At 48.3% G+C, this 18,316-nt stretch overlaps 1 protein-coding gene across 9 annotated transcripts in view; it reads left to right on the top strand.

The window, feature by feature from the left end:
* The window catches only part of AIFM3 (apoptosis inducing factor mitochondria associated 3), a 65,732-nt gene that overhangs the window by 16,420 nt on the left and 30,996 nt on the right, over positions 1-18,316 (top strand). For all 9 annotated transcript variants that reach the window (XR_006015336.1, XM_042023951.1, XM_042023908.1 and 6 more), the window contains 5 exons: positions 1,404-1,617; positions 14,628-14,737; positions 15,348-15,457; positions 16,481-16,525; positions 17,706-17,802. Coding sequence is in view for 8 of the 9 variants with exons in the window: in XM_042023951.1 (XP_041879885.1) it covers positions 1,404-1,617; positions 14,628-14,737; positions 15,348-15,457; positions 16,481-16,525; positions 17,706-17,802 (576 nt within the window). In the remaining variant the exon portion in view is untranslated. The remainder of the gene's footprint in view (positions 1-1,403; positions 1,618-14,627; positions 14,738-15,347; positions 15,458-16,480; positions 16,526-17,705; positions 17,803-18,316) is intronic.

The raw sequence follows: 18,316 nt of genomic DNA, 5'->3' as shown, positions 1-18,316 counted from the left end.
TTCTCCCTGACTTATTCTTCCATCGTTCTCTCAATATTCTTGCAATAAAAGGTGTGGGACAATAGATGAGGCTGGGAAGACTCAGCATCCTTGTCATTCACAAGCCTCGCTGAAGGGCTTGTTTTTACCCTTCCTCTGCCTTTCCTTAATCTGCTTAGTTTGTGAACTTTAACTTTTATCTTCTGCACAGATTTTCCTGTTCATGATGGGGAAAGCTCAATGATTTCCCATGTACTCAAGACACTTCACCAGTCTCTGGCATTTTTCCCTGGCTCTCTATATAACTCCCTGGTGTTTATTATTAATATTAATGGCTCTAACTTTATTAAGTCCCTAGGAGATAAAGTGATGTGTTCCACTTTGTGATGTGAGAGCTCATCAGTGGCTTCTGATGCTGCTGTGCCCAGCTTGCCCAGCCTGGGCCATAGAGTGGAGGGTGGGGATGCAGCTGGGTGGGTCCGTGGGGAGGGTGGGTGAGCGCTGCCCTTCAGGGTGCTCGGATGAACATAGAATGACAGAATTATTTGGGTTGGAGAAGGCCTTAAAGCTCATCCAGTTCCACCCCCTGCTGTGGGCAGGGACACCTTCCACTATCCCAGGTTGTTCCAAGCCCTGCCTAACCTGGCCTTGGACACTTCCAGGGATGGGGCAGACACAGCTTCTCTGGGCAGCCTGTGCCAGGGCCTCCCCACCCTCACAGTAACTTCTGCATGTCCTCAGCCGGGTGGCTGAGGAGAACGCCTCTGCTCCCCACTGGCCCTGCTCCCATGTGTCCCTTGGTCCTCTGGTCCCCACGACAGGGATGATTTATTGTCAGACCTGTTCACTGGTGTACACATGAGAAAAACGGACCATCCTTGCTTCTCTCTTCAACCTATTGTTGAAGAATCACTCTACACTCAAAACTTCATGTGGAAATAATTTTGGATGTTTCTAGTTCCTTATTAATTGGTTTCCATCTAATGAAGCAGCTTTATGCACCATGCAGTGTTGGCTTTCTCTTTCAGTTAACATTACCTACAAACAATTAAAGGGGTTTTTGAAGTCTGTCTGAGCCCCAGAGACCTTGACATGTCTCATATGGAGCTGCCTGAAGCTGTTTTCCGCTAAGCAGGACAAGAACTGTAGCTGTGAGGTTGTTTTGCACCAATGACTCATGTCCACTTTCAACAATATGTACTTTATGAATGCAAAGTGCCTGATACAGAAAGAACAGAGGAATAATGGACTCAGGCAATCAAGCCAAGCTTGATGTTAAATGTTTTAACTTCCAAGTCAAGCCAACAAAAAATATCTGTTTTGATGTCTGTTTCCAAGTTCAGGGAAGGAAGGAGAGATAGAACAGTGAACAGCAGCAAAACCTCTGGCTTCATTTTAACAAAGATTTTGGTTCATTCCTGCAGTTGAAGTCAAAATTGAAGTTGTGATACCTGAGAAGGAGAGAAGCAAGGAGGAGATGTCACCCAACGGGAAAGCCAGCCCTCTGATCTACAAAGTCAATGGGACTGCCCGGCACTACCATCTTGAGGAGCATCCAATTGCCAGCAACCCCTACCACAACCCAAAGGACGTGGTAGAAGCATCTGTGTGCCACGTGAAGGACCTGGAAAATGGACAGTAAGTGCCCAAACTTTTTGCAGATAAAACTTGAGAGACCTTTTAACCCAATCTGAATGCTGTCTTGTTATTTAGAGTTGTTGGAGATGATCATTTAACTTAGTAAACTTTTTTTTATCTTAAAAAATTACATCATGGACAAGTGACAACTCTTTTTTACCAGAAGGTCTGCTGTTCCCTGCATGATCTACACTGGGACTTGTCTCAGAAAGAGGTGATGTTCTGTAACAGAATTTCTCAGGAGGCTCCACTCAACTTGCGTTAACCAACCTAGACATTTTCTTATAAATTTATAGCCTTAGTGGTTTTACAAAACAGCAGGAGAACCGCATGGGCGGAGTTGATGAGGCAGGTCGTGCTCCATCCTGTCTGCAGCGCCTGACTCTTCCAGCTGAGCTCACCAATTTGCTCTTTCACTAAGGATGCAGCTTTTCAGATCTTTTGCAAATGAGAACACACTTCAGCTGGGCATATTCAGTGCCCTGATTTAATTTTCTGAAGTCTAAAGAGTGCCTGTCCCAGTCAATGTGCTTTAGAGGCCGGTGCCTCTTTTCTGGGGTAGAAGTACAGGTTCCATTGACATTTTGGGCGGGCTCCATCTCTATGTAAAAGAAAATAGTTTGGAATAGCTTTTGTTCCAGTGAGGGAGCAATGTAAGGTATGTGGGACAGAACAGGAGTCTGGCAGCTGTTTCCTTTAAATTGAAATATTACCTGTGATAGTATCCAAGAACAATCCGTGTGGTATGGGCTACTTTGTGCTAAACTTAAGGGGCTTCATGGGCCATAAATTCAGTTTATTAGGTAAGTTCATCCAGGAATAAACTGGGTTTTTTTCATTGCAATGGGAATTTATGTATTAGACCATTCTACAAAGGGATGCGCTGGACTCTGTTGGATTAAATCTTCACATGATGTGGAGCAGTTGAGGTTGCTTGGCTTATATCCTGGTTCCAACCAGGACAGGGTTAATTTTTGCAGTAGCCAGGAGGTGCATGGCCAGAACCAGGAGGTTGTTCTGTACAACCTCATCTCATTGCCACGGGTGGGGGAAGGGAGTCTCTTGTGGGGAGAAGTGGTTCCCTCTGGTTGAGTAGCTGTGGGGGACAGAATGTGGGGCACAGTACAGTGGGGTAATGCTGGTTCCGAGCCACAGGGAGTGGGGTGGTGAGCTCTGAGCTCTGGGTGAGCATTTTGGCGTGTGACTCGCTCTCTCTTTTGTACACTTGTGTTATTAATATTGTTGCTGTTACTGTTGGTTTTCTTATCTCATTGCTGTTTCCAGTAAATTGTTATCTCAGCCTGTGATCTTTGCCTTTTGTGCCTCCAGTTCTCCTCCAGCCACCCACAGGTGGGGTGGGGAGGGAGAGTGAGCAGCAGCATGGTTTTAGTGGGGGCGCTAAAATGGGGAATTCCATTCCTAAACCACAGCAGCTGTATTTGACACCCAGTATGGAACGGAAAGGGTTGAGGTAACAACAGATCTGGCCAGAGAGGGTTGGAAACAAATTTGATCTAAGCATTTGTTGTATTAGGTACAGAGCAACTGGCCACAACATTGCTTGGTCTGTTCACATGGGTGTGGTACCTCACCCTGTCTATATTTTCATGTATACTCTCTGTGCCCATCACAGTGCTCCTTTTGAGAGCAGGGAGGGGGGTCAGGATCGTTCTGTGATGCACTGTGACATATCGGTTTATGACATTGTAACATTGAGGACAATCAGGGCCATTTGGGATGTGTATTCAGTGCTGATCTCCTGCCTTGTCCTGGGGTGCTGCCTCTGGGAGTCTGTCAGGGTCCATCCCTCCTGCCATGTAGCCCTGGGAGAGGGGCCCTGAGGGGGGAGAGACGGGGTTTCTCCAGCCCCTGGTCAACCTCGCTCCCCACTGGTTGTTTTGTGTTTCCCTGCGCGGGCAAGGACCCTCGGTCCTGTGACTAGGACAGTTCCTCGGCAACCTCTGGCCATGTGGCTGGAGAAATCAACATCTCTGAAACATCTATCAAGAATCGGTCCATATATATTTCTTTTCCACAGCCTCCTTGTTTGGTACATCGTGTTACAGTATCCCCACTGTAACAGGAGGCCATTAATAATCATACCCAGTCTGTGGGGAGAACAGGGGAGGATGATTTTCCCCAGCTTTTCACCCCCTTTTCCTCCTTCAGGCCTGTTATAACAGCTGTTATAACAGCTTTTCAGGATTTTGAATTTCCCCTGGATGTCAAGGAAAGCATGTTCTTGTTGCTAAGTCTTCCAGGTCTCCTCAGTGTGGTCCATACCATGTTTAGAGTTACAAAAGAGACTTTTAGGAAGGTCATTCAGAGATCTGCACCAAGGCTGGATAGTCATGAGTGGCATGGAATGTGGCAGAAAACGGGAGAGCTTTTGAAGGACTGTTCTGCTCCAGTGGATTGGAAGTTCACCCCAGAGCAACTACAGGATCCTGATAAAGTGGGGGAATATTTGAAAAAAAAATGCTGTGGCAATTCCAGAGAGGTGCAAAGTTACGCAATGTGTTGGGCCCTGGCTACTATTTATCAGACAGTGCTCCATACTAGACAGCACCCTCAGGGAGAGGAGGAGGAAAGCAGAGCAACAGGCACCATGGGTACTCCAACTGCAGCTGAACCAGAGGAACAGCCCATGCCAGGAGCACTTGCCCCTCTATGGAAGAAGACATCCAAGGCAAAAATCAGCTCTCTTAGTGAGGGATGAAGAGGAAGCAGGGCCCTCACAACAGGAGGAAGAGGCAGGGCCAGAGACAATCTCCTGGTCCCTATCCCCGTGTGAGTTGTGAGATATCCAAAAACACTTCAGCTGCCAGTCAGGAGTGCCCCATGTGATCTGGCTGCTCCAGTGCTGGGATATCATGGCCCGCACTATGGAACTAGATGGTAGCAAAACCAAGGAACTGGGATCCCTGCCCTGGGATGTGGGCACTGACAAGGGGATTGGGAAGAGGACAGAAACTCTCACCTCTGGAAGTGGCTCCTGTCAAGTGTGAGGGAAAAGTATTCTCTCAAGGATGTCAGATTCCAATGGATGTGGCCAAAAAATTAGCAGCTTTGTCCCCACCAGCCAACAAGAAGGAGACACAGGCTTTCCTAGGAGTTGTGGGTTTTTGGAAGATTCATATTCCAGAGTACAGTCAGATTGTCAGCCCTCTCTATCATGTGACATGGGAGAAGAATGATTTAAAATGGGGTCTTGAAGAACAAGAAGCTTTGCAAAAAATTAAACAGGAGATTGTTGATGCAGTAGTCCTTGGGCCAGTCAGGATAGGACAGGGTAAGAAAAATGTGCTCTACACCACAGCCAGGAAGAATGGTCCTTCTGGAGCCTCTGGCAGAAGGTACCTGGGGAGACTCGAGGGTAATCCCTGGAGTTCTGGAGTCAGGTATACAGAGGATCTGAGGCCTGTTACGCCCCAAATGAAAAAGAGATACTGGCAGCTTGTTAAGGGGTTTGATCTCCTTCAGAAGTGATTGGCACTGAAGCACAGCTCCTTCTGGCACCCCAACTATCAGTGCTGGGCTGGGTGTTCAAAGGGAAAGTTCCTGCCATACATCATGCCACTGATGTTACCTGGAGTAAGTGGATTGGTCTGATCACACAGCGGGCTCGGACAGGAAACCCCAATTGCCCTGGGATCTTGGAAATCATCAGGAACTGGCCCTAAGGTGAAAATTTCAGACTGCCATCAGAAGAGGAGGAGGAGAAGGTGACATGTGCTGAGGAGGCCCCACCCATATAATGAGCTACCTGAAAATGAAAAGCAAAGTGCTCTCCTCACTGACAGTTCCTGCCTTATTGCAGGGATACATTGAAAATGGAAAGCTGCCGTATGGGGCCCTACATGGTGAGTGGCAGAAGGTATTGAGGGACAAGCTGGATTGAGTCAGGTTGCAGAGTTGGAAGCTGTCCAGCTGGCTTTGGATATTGCTGAATGAGAGGAAAAGGCCAACTCTCTACCTCTACACTGACTTGTGGATGGTGGCAGATGCTCTGTGGGGGTGGCTGGAGTGATGGAAGAAGACCAACTAGCAGCACAGAGAGAAACCAATCTGGGCTGCTGAACTGTGGCAAGACATCGCTGCCTGGGCAGAGGAGTTGGCTGTCAAAGCCTGTGGATGCATATGTCCATAAGAGTCAGGCACTGAAGAGTGTCGCAACAATGGACAGGTGGATTGAGCTGCCAAGATTAAAGTGTCTCAGGTAGGTATGGACTAGCATCATAAGGGTGAATTATTTCTGTCTCAGTGGGCCCATAACGCCTCAGGCCATCAAGGAAAAGGTGCAACATGGCCTCATGAATGAGGGGTGGACTTAACCATGGACACTATATCCTGGGTAATCCACGTTTGTAAAAAGTGCACTGCGATCAAGAAGGCCAGGTGGGTAAAGCTCCTGTGGTCTGGGGGGTGGTGGTCTAAATATAAGTATGGGGAGGCCTGGCAGGTTGACTGCACCACATGCTGCAAACCTGCTGCCAAGGCAAGCGTTATGTGCTGACAATGGTAGAAGGCATGACTGGATGGCTGAAGATGTACCCCATGCCTTATACCACTGCCTGGAACACCATTCTGGGCCTTGAGAAACAAGTCCTGTGGCAACATGGCAGCACTGAAAGAATTGAGTCAGACAATGGGACTCATTTTAAAATTAGCCTTATAAACACCTGGGCTCTGTTAAGGTTCAGAGGAGCTGGGTTTATAAACACTGAACAAGGTATTGAGTGGGTGTACCATATTCCCTGTCATGCATCAGCCCCTGGGAAAGTGGAATGGTGCAATGCACTGTTAAAAACTACATTGAAATCAGTGGGTGGTGGGACCTTTAGACACTGAGATCTATGTTTAGTGAAAGCCGCATTGTCAGTTAATGCCAGAGGCTCCACCAATCGAGCTGGCCCTGCCCAATCAAAACCTCCATGTACTGTAGAAAGGGATAAAGTCCCCATGGTGCATGTGAAGAATGTGTTAAGGAAGTCAGTTTGGATCCATTCTGCCTCAAGAAAAGACAAAATCCCATCTGTGGGATTGTTTTTGCTCAAGGATGTGGGTGCATTTGGTAGGTGATGCAGAGGAACAGAGAAATACAACATATCCCTCAAGGAGATTTGACATGTGGAGGTGTGGGTCACCTATTGCCACCTGTACAGGTGAGCAGTGGCAGCAGGGCTGGAGAGGAGCAGGGCAGAGCACAGGCAGTAACCAGAATTGCCTTGAAGGTAGAGTGAAGCAAAAGGGGGAGACTGTCTTGGGAAATACTGGTTGCACAGGGAGGGTTCTGTTCCAGGGTCAAGATGCAGCCTCACCTGGTCTGTAGAAGATGGGGTAGAATGATAGGGTCTTTAAGATCCTTTGCCATATAAACCACCCTGTGATTGTGTGAATAGCTAGATTGACTGGGGAGCAGGGAGTATGATAGATGAAAAGATTTGGAGAGCTCTTGTGGCTGCAGGGAAGGTGAGGAGGAGCTGGCTGCAGCCTGTGAGAACATAATATGGCTGCAGGTGGCCATAGCAGGGAACTCCTCAGCTAAAGACAGGGCTAGGAACTGGCATTGGTTGGGGAGCCAGTCCCGTGTGCATCAGCTGCTGCAACATGCTACGAGTGTGACATACCAACACTCAGACATTTTAGGTTTAGAATAGCTGTTTTCCAGCAGGCTGAGTCCAGGTCAAGATAGGAGTGCTGTGTCAGGGTCCCACAGCTCATGTAAGCAATGGGCCAAGCCAGAGGAGTCCCCTCATGCTGGTAGCCAGAGGGATTTTCCAAGATGATTCTCCCAAGGAATGGGCTGGGCAGGGGTGTGTGTGGGCATGGCAGCAGTGCAGGGTTCTGGCATGAGGCTTCAGGCACCACTGCCTTGCATTAGTGGAGTCTGCAAGCACAGGGTGTGCTTTCTGCCCAACTTTTCTGTCTTTCTGCTACCAGCATGGCCTCAGCAGAACTGAGATCCAGAAAGATACTGGAGGGATAACCTGGTGCAACTGTACCCAGCCAGCCTCCCAGCAGGCTAACTGGAGGAACAGAAAACAGCCCCCAGTGTTCCCACAGCTCTCGAGCAAAGGTCCTTTGCAGGCCAGAGCTGAGATTTAGCTGGTGCTTCCCAAGTGGGGAGTGGGGTGGGACAACAGAACAAATTCCCAACTGAGTAAACAGCTTAGCAGGGTGCAGGGCAGTGTAAATCAGTCTCTGGATCACTCTGGAGTGAGTGCAGGATGGGAGCCTTGCAGGTGGCTGTGTGCTGGCTGGAAGACACCAGGTCTTGTTTTTGACTCTCTCAGCTCACACAGCTCCTTGGGTAAGCTGTAAATTCTTTAACTTATCTTATCATATCTTCCCAGGCAGTTATGGTTGCCATTGAACAGGTTTTATCAGCTGAGGAATGCAGCAGGACTTGTACTGCTCCGTTCCCCTTGTGTGGAGGGAAGAGCTCCAAGTGTCCTACTCGGGGAGGGAGCAGAGCTGCATCTCTGAGGAGCAAGGTGGCCGAATTACTGGGGCAAAGGGCAGGCATGGTGAACTCTGCTGGTTTTCGCCCAAGGTGGAAAGGAAATTGGGAAATTGAGCATTTGTCACTGGACAGTTGATGCAGGTGAAGCACTTGCCCGAAGTCTGGCTTGAGGTGGGTTTGAGGTTGTAACAGGAGTGCTGGTGGGCTGAGCCCCATTCTCATCTCCATGGCTTCGAAGCAGGGTGGGCCAAGTGTCAGTGTAGCCTGGGGGCAAGTAACGGGATAGAGTTGGGATGTTATCTGAGAAAGAATGAGCATGCAAAGTCTGTCCCATTCTTCTGAGACCCTGAAACCTGGTGTGCATGAATAGCATTCCGGAATCACACATGGCCATTGACTTCCTTGAGCAAGTGGGTGATGTGCTTGGCACCACAAAGGCAATGTTCTGGGATAGCTGTAGAGATGGTCCTCTTCATACAATGGGAGCAACTAGGATTTCCAGATAAACATCAAGCTGTGTAGGGATAGGTTTTCTGGCTCCAGGGAACAGCAGCTCTGTGCTCCCTGTGCAGCTCCATGCAAAATGAGGGCTCTCTCCTCAACTCTCACTTTCCTCCATGGTAAGCTGGAAGACTCTGCTCTGGGGAAGTTCTGCTGGTAGTTGCATTGGAAAGAGGTGTCTCAGGCAAGACCATGGATTGCACAGGGTATGTCGGGGCTGTTGGTTGGAAAGAGAGCATCCGAGAGGTGAGAAGAGACAGGATATGCTGAGAGGAAGGTCTGGTCGACCTGGTGGAGGTACTGTGAGAGGGCAGAGAGTAAACGCATGCTCAGTGCAGAGCAACATCAGTGTCACTCAGCAATGCTCTGTAAAGCTGTGGAAATGCCTTTGGCCAAGGTCTGGGCAGGTGGAGGAGTGGAGGCCTCAGTGCTGCAGCCTTCTGCACCCCAATCTCCAGCCTGCAGAGAGGATCAATGAGCAGCCTCCTGGGAATGATGGATGGTTGAAAGACCCATGTTCCAGTGGATAGTGCCACTGACGGGTGTAACATGGCTACCCACATGAGCCCAGTCTGTACACAGTCGGCAGGGCATGGGAACTCCAGCAAATATAAGCATGTGTTGAAACTGCAATGCAGAGCCTGTGCCCAGCCAGCCTGCAGCAGGCAGAGCCAGAGTCACTGGGCACCGAGGAGGAGGCACAATATCCCTACATGCCTGGGAGATGCTGTGGGCAAATTCACCTGCATGCAGCCAGTGCAGAGGTGTGTATTGCTCAGTTTATCCCTGCTGGGACAGAGGGCTATGGAGCACCCTTTGGACAACCCAAGGGTGGTAGAAAGGATTTTACAAAATGCTACTTTTCAGTGCTAGTGGCATCATCAATCACTCATTCAGCAGATGGGTGTGCTCAGTAGCTCTTTCTGGCTTGCAAACAAGGTGCATGATCAGCAGTAAGATACTTTTGGCCAGGATGGGGCTGAATCTCATCCTGGCTTAGCTGGTCAAGGAGGCATGTGTGGCCCAGTGAGCCTAAAACCTGCCAAGCTCAGTGTTGTAAACAATTCTTGCTGTGCTAATCATGCTTTGATCCAAGGTCCCACACCATGGAATCATTGAATCAGAATGGTTTGGGTTGGAAGGGGCTATTAAAGGCCATCTGGTCCAACCCTCTGCCATGGGCAGGGACACCTTCCACTACACAAGATTGCTCAGAAGCCCATCTGTAGAATCATAGAATATTCTGAGCTGGAAGGGACTCACAAGGATCATCCAGTCCAACTCTCAGCCCTGCGCAAGACACCCCAACAATCCCACTTTGTGCCTGGGAGTGTTATCCAAACACTCCTGGAGCTCTGGCAGCCTCAGGGCCATGCCCATTCCCTGGGGAGCCTGGGCAGTGCCCAGCACCCTCTGGGGGAAGAACCTTTCCCTGATATCCAGCCTGAGCCTCCCCTGGCATGACGGTTCATGATGTTCCCTTGGTAACTGCTCTGTACTTCCATTTACCATCAATGGGTTTGGCTGAGGCATCAGTGAACCAGAGATCCTTAACTTCAGAGTATGACATAACTGCAGGAACATCAAGTATAGCACTAGGCTTATGTAGCTGTTGCAAAGCCAGCATATCTGGGATCATGGCTATCTGTAATTTTGCAGGTTTTGGCCCTTCAGTTATATCCATCTGACCTGTGACTCCTGAGACACGTGCATACCATTTGTGTGCTGTTGGTGTTTGTGCAATTCCACCTCGTGGAGCACAGCCCTTCTTAGTACTGGCTGGCAGGTTGAAAGGTCTTTGGATTAGCACAGATTGGTGCTGTTGAATTTTTTCTACTTGTTTAAAAGCTCAGGTCAGAGATAATAATCCCTTTTCCCAGTCAGTGTATCTCTTCTCAATATCTTTTAATACTGCAGAACTGAACCCTAATGGTTGTATAGGTCTGTGTGGGCCTTTCTGGAACATGTTACAGTAAGTCCCATGTTCAGCAAAACCCATTCAGCTATTATAGGATCATTGGAATGAACTGCCCCAAGTGATGAATATATTTTTAACTCCTCTATTAGCATTTGTAAAGCCTTTTGTGACTACCAAGCCACTCTCCCAAGTCTGGCTTTTGCTCATTAATGCATACAGTGGTCTTGCTCTGTAGAAAATCCAGGAGTATGACTTCTCCAGTATCCTGAAATTGAACCATGAAGAATACGTCTTTTACATCTAGAACTGCCATCCATTCATGTGTAGCTGCTTGCAGGGTGGCACTGAGACTGGCAGTGTTTGGGATGAGTCGTCCCATGTTGGCATTCAGCCACCGATAATCAATCATTAAGCTCCAGCTCGTGTCTGGTTTCCCCACTGGCCAAACAGGAGAATTATATGGGGTATGTGTCCTAAATATAATACCCCTTTGTCCTAATTTTTAATAGATTAATTTTCTATTTTTTTCCAGAAAATTTATTATGTGGAGTTTTTGTGGGTCTGGATGAGCAAACATTCCTGTTGAGCAATTGCAATTTTAAGGATATCATATCCTAAAATGTTTTCTTCATGATCTGTGATTGCAAATGTGTGTGAGGTCATTCATTTTTCCCCCAGGTAACCATAAACGTACTTTGACAGTGTAACATGTAATACTTTGTCCTTTGAATCCTGTTAGATGGACTCTCTTTCTTTTAAAACTTAAATTTATTTTTTCAGCATCTGTGGGGGTGATTGGAGATATTTGGGCTCCTGTAGTAATGTTGTTTTCTAGGTCCCATTGGTAAGTAGATATGGGGCCCATCTTTATCAGACCATTGATAGGTCATAATGTGCTGGGTGAGAAGGCCCAAAGTTCACCCAGAGCTTAGTATTTTTTTCCTTTTGTTTTTCTGTTAACTCAAAAGGGTGGGGGGGAGGGCGTTTCCTGTGGAGGCTTTCTGTTACTTGTGTTCCCTCCATCCTCCACCACTTTGACTAAGTCTGCTATCCTGCATTGGACTGTCCCCCAAGGGCATCACAGGGAACCCCTAAGGTCACTGCCATCCTCTACAGCTCCTTTTACTCTTCCTGGAAGTGATCAGTGTTTTGATTTTCTGTTTCTCTCGAGTGGGGTATGTTTAAAAGTCTTCACCCAGCATTCTGGAGGTATCTGCATTTAAGTTTTTAGGCTCCTCTCAATAGCCTGAGTTTGCTCTCCAGAATGGTTTTCCCAGCTAATTTTCCTTCTCTGGTTTCCAAACCATGCAAGAATTTTGCCCACGTATATATGGGGATAATTGCCTGGGGATCTTGTAAAGCTTCGTTATGCATTACATCTCTTCTAATTCCATCTCATCACCCCACTAAATAAATTTCTATCATTGCAGGGGTTCCTCTCAATAGAAGTCTTAATATACTAGGACCCACCTCTGCGGAGATTGGGATGTTTCCGTTTTCACATCAAAGATGCCTTTGTAACAGCAACAGAGATTTCATTAGGTGACCGTATGGGTATGGAAGCTGGTTCTCCTCTTTCCCTAACTTTTATTCCTCCTGCCCAATATGCAGCCCCGCTGGTTATTAAATGGGTTTGATTGGCAGGCTCAGGTCCCAGATTTAATAAGACTCCTGGCTCCCAGTATCCCTTTGCTTGAGTTCCATTCAGTAATATTCTAGCTTCCCCAGAGAGACTCACTCTCCACAAATACTCGGTTTCTGACTCCCCTGGTTTTCTTCCATATTTTTTCCTGTAGATTTGCCAGTTGCAGGGGGTCCCAGGGCGTAGTTCTGTTCGTGTTCCTCCTCTGACCTTCTTGGGGTTGTTTGGACACTTTGGTCTTAATTTTATGTCTCATTTTTAAATCTGGAACCTCTTTCTCTCTAGGAGGTGGAGGTTCAGTTGTTTCATCCGAGTTCCATTCTCCCTCATCAGCATTTTCATCAGGGCTTTCCCAAAAATCACCATCCCAATCTTCAGGCGATACTATTTTCACATTTTTTCAACACTGGGGGCTTTTTATGATGTCAGTTTTAATTTTTCTTCCAAGACTTTTGTCTTTTCCTTGAATTATTTTAACTGTTGCTTAAATTGGTAATTTTGATACTGTAAAGACAGTTGTACATGTTTTCTGTCTTTTCTTTTATTTCATCTCTCAGATTATTAGTGTCTTTTATAATTTGTTCTCTGCATTGCCATGCAGTATTTAAGCATAATCCAAGTATGTGACAAGATACCTCTTCCTTTTTTATCTTCCTGTGATCCCCATTTTTTATTTAATTTCTCTTGTATCCTTTCCCATTCATACCAGATGTTCACTGACCAAAGATTATCAGTGTCAATGCATGTCCTCTGCCGCTGTAAATACTCTGTTAAGCCTTTTGTCTCTTTCTCAAAATTATTTGCCATCCTGCTGACTATGTCAATTTGTCACAGGTGGAGTGGGAGCTTCAGACAAAGTTTGTGAGAGAAGCTTTTGTTGAGTTAGGAGGTGCAGAAAGGACCCCCTGGCTTTCTAAACTCCTTCTCCAAGAGGAGCCTGGGTGTGGCTAGATCCAATCCTAGCCCTAATTGCCAATGGTTTAAGTCTAAGGAATGACAAAGGTGTGATTGAACCTTTGTACAACTTTGTCCTGCAGGGATAAGGATGGCAAAACACATATATTTGTATAAAAATGAATGCTTTATTATGGTAAATGATTAGACAGAAAGATCTTAATCAGAATTATTCACTATACAGAATAAAAGCTAAAACTAATAGTAGAGTAGAGTAAAGTAGAGTATACTCAAGTAATTATATTAAAGCTAGAAAAACACCACAACTATGAAATAGAGATTGATGTCACTCACCCAGACCAACGACCACAGGAAAATCTCCTTTGCTTAGTCTTGAGGAGTGACCTTGAAGGGCATCCCCACGCCAGGGAGGAAACTCCACACACACTCCAAGAAGGGATATGTTAGAAGAACTTGCTGTTTGTAAGTGGGACAGGACTTTTAGAGTAAAAAGTCATTGTCAGCCAGATATCTGCAAGCCAGCTGTGCCAGCTTAGCATTTTTACATAAGGATACTTTACCACATCTGCCCCATCTTCCTCTTTCTATCAGAATGTTTAACTTTGGGGTTGATGAGTCAGACTGGATTTAGCATAATTCAAGACCAAAAGCAGCATGACACCCCATCTCAGTTCACCACTGACAGCTTTGCAAAACTGTGTATTGTTTGTCTTACCCCATTCAGGCAGAGCATCCTGCTACAATGCCGCTCTCATTGTAAAACTTATTTCTTATATGTAATCTAAACTGACCCTCTTTTAGTTTAAGACCATTCCCCCTTGTTCTGTGAGCAACTGGGAGATTTCAAAGAGAACCTGAACCCCTTCATAGGAATGGCTTGAGGTTTGCTGGCTCCTCTGCAGAGCAGAGCTGAACCCAGCAGAGCAGGGGCCAGGAACCTGGTGCCGGTGGAAGGTCGCTGTGTGAGCTCCATTCTGCAAAAACAGCTGAGGAAAACATCAGGAAGGTCACACACAGGTGTCTGCTGTCCTGAGGGATTTATCAGGAAAAGTGACTCTGGGGCATGGCCAGGACCAGAGTAAAAACCCGTGAGGTGTGGGAGGCAGAGCCCAAGGTTCAGAGTCACCTCTCCTGGTTTTCAGCTCTGGGAGATGTTATGTTTTGTTTGAAAGACTGAACACAAGCCCAGCAGGGGCCTGCTGAGCTGCTGGGGCCAGGAGGGGAGCTGATGTCGCAGTAAAACCAGTTTGGTTTCTTGCTCCCACTACTAGCTTCCCCAGCAGCTGGGGAGGTGCTTTGAGCCACCTCTTGGCACAATGATGAATAAATTAGATGCTGCCACTCAATGGCCTGGCTTGGATGTGCCCCAGGCTGGGACAGCAGAGCCACCTCCAAAGCTGGCTTGGTGACAAGGAATGACCCACACCTGTAGTCACCTGAAGCCAGTAGTGAGCAAGTTGAAGGAGAAAGGGAGCCTGGTGGGACTAGGGCTGGATTGTAGGTTGGAGTGAAGGCATCTGCTGTGAGGTGGATTCCCTGCCATCTGTTTCCATATTCCTCCTCCCCAGGATGCGGGAAGTGGACCTGGGCTGCGGGAAGGCTCTGCTCATCAAGGAGAGTGGCGAGTTCCACGCCGTGGGACATAAGTGTCCCCACTATGGGGCTCCGCTGGTCAAAGGTCAGTCTGCATCATGTCCTGGAGAGCAACCAAGGGCATCACAGGGCAAAGGACAGCCCCCTGACTATGGTGCCAAGCATGGAGCAGTGCTGTACTGCACACTCAGCATCACCTGGGCATCTTCTGGCTGGGGAAGGCATGGGCAGCAAGCTGGAGTTGCACAAAACTCCCCAGAGCACTTTGCCAGCTCTGGTTTGCAGCCACCACTGCTGATAACTTCTTCTTCAGAAGATCACTTCTTCTTTCAGAAGGCTGGAGCTTCTTCTCATGGAGGAAAAGAGGATTCTCTTTGGGCTGATGGAATCCTTTCAGTAGCAAAAATAATGTTGCTCATGTTATTGACTGAAGTGGGATGAGGTGCAGTGGTTTCCCATCTTGGCACCTAAAAGTATGCATTCTGGCACTTTCTCAGCACAGGCTTCAGGCAGGTCTCTGCCCTGAGCCTAAACAATGGCAGTAGGCAGTGCTGGCCTGGCTGTGTATTGATGGGCCACCAAAACTGGGGTTAGGAGGGCACTTTGCTGAAGGTGGGATCCTGGGAAAGACAGGGAAGCATCCTTCTGAGTGTCCACTGGGCACTGCTGGCACTGCTGTACCATGTTCTCTGCAGGGATTTTGTCCAAAGGAAGAGTCCGCTGTCCCTGGCATGGAGCTTGCTTCAATATCAGCACAGGTGACATCGAGGACTTTCCCAGCTTGGATAGTTTACCCAGGTTCCAGGTGAGATCCTTGTCCTTGCAGCAGCAGAGGAAACCACAGAATCATGGGATGGTCTGAGTTGGAAGGGACCTTAAAGCCCATCTCATTCTATGCCCTGCCATGGGCAGGGACACCTTCCACTAGACCAGGTTGCTTTAAGCCCACTCCAACCTGGCCTGGACCTCTGCCAGGGTCTCCCCACCCTTACAGGAAGAATTTCTTCCCAATAGCCCATCTAACCCTGCCCTCTGGCAGTGGGAAGCCATTCCCCCTTGTCCTGCCACCGCAGGCCCTTGTCCAAAGTCATTCTCCTGCTCTCTTGGAGCCCCTTAAGGCACTGGAAGTGGCTCTGAGGTCTCCCTGGAGCCTTCTCTTCTCCTGGCTGAACAATCCCAGTCCTCCTCAGGGCTGCTCTCGATTCCTTTATCCCCTAGTCTGGACTGATAAGGTGAATTATCCCTTACCAGGATATCACCCTGGTGCAGCACCTTGCATTTGGCCTCGTTGAACCTCAAGAAGTTCCCATTGGGCCACTCCTCCAGCCTGCCCACATTCCTCTGCATGGATCCCTTCCCTCTAGAGCATCAGCCACACCACTCAGCTTGGTGTCACTCACAAGATGACTATTTTTATTGGGATAAGCAACATTCTATGGCATGGACCAAACATTTTCCAAGCATGTGCTGGTGTTGCAAGTGGAGAGCAGCTCCTCATCCAGCTCCTTCCTCCCTGCAGCTCCTCTACCCACAGGCATCAGACACCTCCTGGGAACCTGGGAGTGTCCAGTCTAGGAGGTGTCTGGAGCAGGAGTGAGGTGGGAATGAGAAACCATACGTAAGCTTGGGATAGAAATCAGGTTGTACACTGAGCATTGGTGCATGGTTGATATGAGGCAGGAGATCCCACAGCCTCAAGCTAGGATGAGCCCTGCCATGGCCTGAGCTGCTCCTACAAGTGACCCGGTGCCACTCCCCCTCATTCCTTAGCTGTTGCCCAGAGGAGGCCTTGTTGCCCTGCAAACCAGCACTGTTCTGTCACCCTCAGGTGAAGATTGAGAAGGAGAAGGTATACATCCGAGCAAGCAAGCAGGTAAGGGGCCACTGACATCAAAAAATCAAGGCAAATGCTTTCAGTTTTTGCTGTATGTTCATAGGGGTGGGGGGAAATGCTTGTCTTTGATCCTGTGGCCTGGGCAGAGGGATCTGTGAGTATCCAGTTTATATGGAGGTACAAGTGGAGCAGGGCAGAGGTGTTGCGTCCCCCTCCCACACAGCCTCCCTACAGCTGCTGGACACCTGGCCTGGGCTCTTCATACTTTCAGGTCTTACAGGTGTTTGTCCTGCACTTGTCCTATGTTTCCTTAAGTGTAGAGCAACTTTTAATTTAGTTGGCCCATGGAAAGAGGCCTCTTCCACCAGCTTTTGGCCTTGTCTGAATGAGACATGGTGATGACAGAGGCCACCTGTGCTCCCTCTTGAGCCCACACCTCAGCTCCTGCTGGAGAGGAAACTGACGCAGGGGTAGAAAGGGCTCTTATGCCCTGATGGGTTGCAGAATGAAGCCCATTCAGGCCACTGCCATCTTTCTTTCCAGGAAAAGCCTTCTTTTGATGCATGGTTGTATGTGTGCATGTGCAAATCCAGTGGCTCAGAGCCCCAGTGGGCCCTTGTAGCACTTGGGTTAGATCCAGAGACGTCACCTGAATGGCAGCACTTCAGCTGATCTGGGGATGTGATGAGGGGAAACTGAGTCTATTTGCTCTACCAGGAACAGATTTTGGCCTGTAATGCCTGAGAACAGGGAGTCTGTGCAGCAGGGCTACACTGGCACAGCTCCATGGCTGTGCTCTGGTGGATTGGACAAGTCCATCAACTTTGGTTATCAGATGTACAAGCTCTGCTCAGGTTCAGGATAAAATTCCTGACAGAGCTTCTTCATTCTTGTCTCACCTTTGGTGCAGAATTGCACAAGGACAAACCTGCTTTTCCTATTGCCCCACCACCACCCCGCCTCTGAGTAACTGGATGGCTTTGCAGAAGATGATGGATTTATTTTTCTTTTATACCTTGTAAGGGGTAGTGCACTGGACATTGGAATGGTATTTGGATGAGCAGGGGTTTGGAGTCCTTGTTCAGTACAAGGGTGTGGTTGTTCCTTTCCTATCCAAACTGGTTTATGGCACTACTGCAGTTGTCCCCATCCCTGCCTGGCTGCCCAGGGTAATGTTGAGTAAAGGCAATTACTTTTCTTCTTCTTGGTGGTGACACAGGCTCTTCAGACACAGAGGAGGACAAAGATGATGGCAAAGTGCATCTCCTTGAGCAACTACAACCTGAGCAGCACCAACGTGCTGATCATTGGTGCAGGTAAGGGTGGCACGTGCTGGGACCACCATGTGTGTCCCCTCCCAGGCAGGGATGCAGGGAGGGGGTGTCTGTGCTCCCTGCACCCTCTGTCACCTGTCCTGCGTTCCTCCCTGTGAAAAGGGTCAGACCAGAGGGTCTTCCTGAACCTTTTTGTCTTACATGCTGATGATCCAAAGGTGCCCTGTGGTCCAGTCTGTGGAGCTTTGTAGTTCCCTGCTGCCATGCTTTGGAGTGAACCTTGAACCCTCTTCCTGCTACTCCCTTCCCAGTTACATCAGCAACCCCTGATTTCCATGGATGATGAGTGCAAAGTCTTTTCAAGTCCCTGTGATGTTGATACACCTTTTTCTCTTGGACCTTGCACATCACCATCTCATCCCATTGCAGCTCCAGAGTTCTTACCTCATGGTGCTTCTCTGAAGAGAACTTCTTCCACCTTCCCAGGAAATACCAGATGCCTGCCAAAAATAACAAAGCTGCCAAGCCCTTTCCCTCCCCTCCCCTCCCCTCCCCT

This window comes from Corvus kubaryi, unplaced genomic scaffold (assembly GCF_017639235.1).
Source record: "Corvus kubaryi isolate FWS band 111438036 unplaced genomic scaffold, C.kubaryi_AGA036_p1.0 127, whole genome shotgun sequence".
In the NCBI taxonomy this organism is placed as follows: domain Eukaryota; kingdom Metazoa; phylum Chordata; class Aves; order Passeriformes; family Corvidae; genus Corvus; species Corvus kubaryi.
The sequence above is the reverse complement of the archived record's forward strand: the minus strand, read 5'-3'. Positions and strand labels throughout refer to the sequence as shown.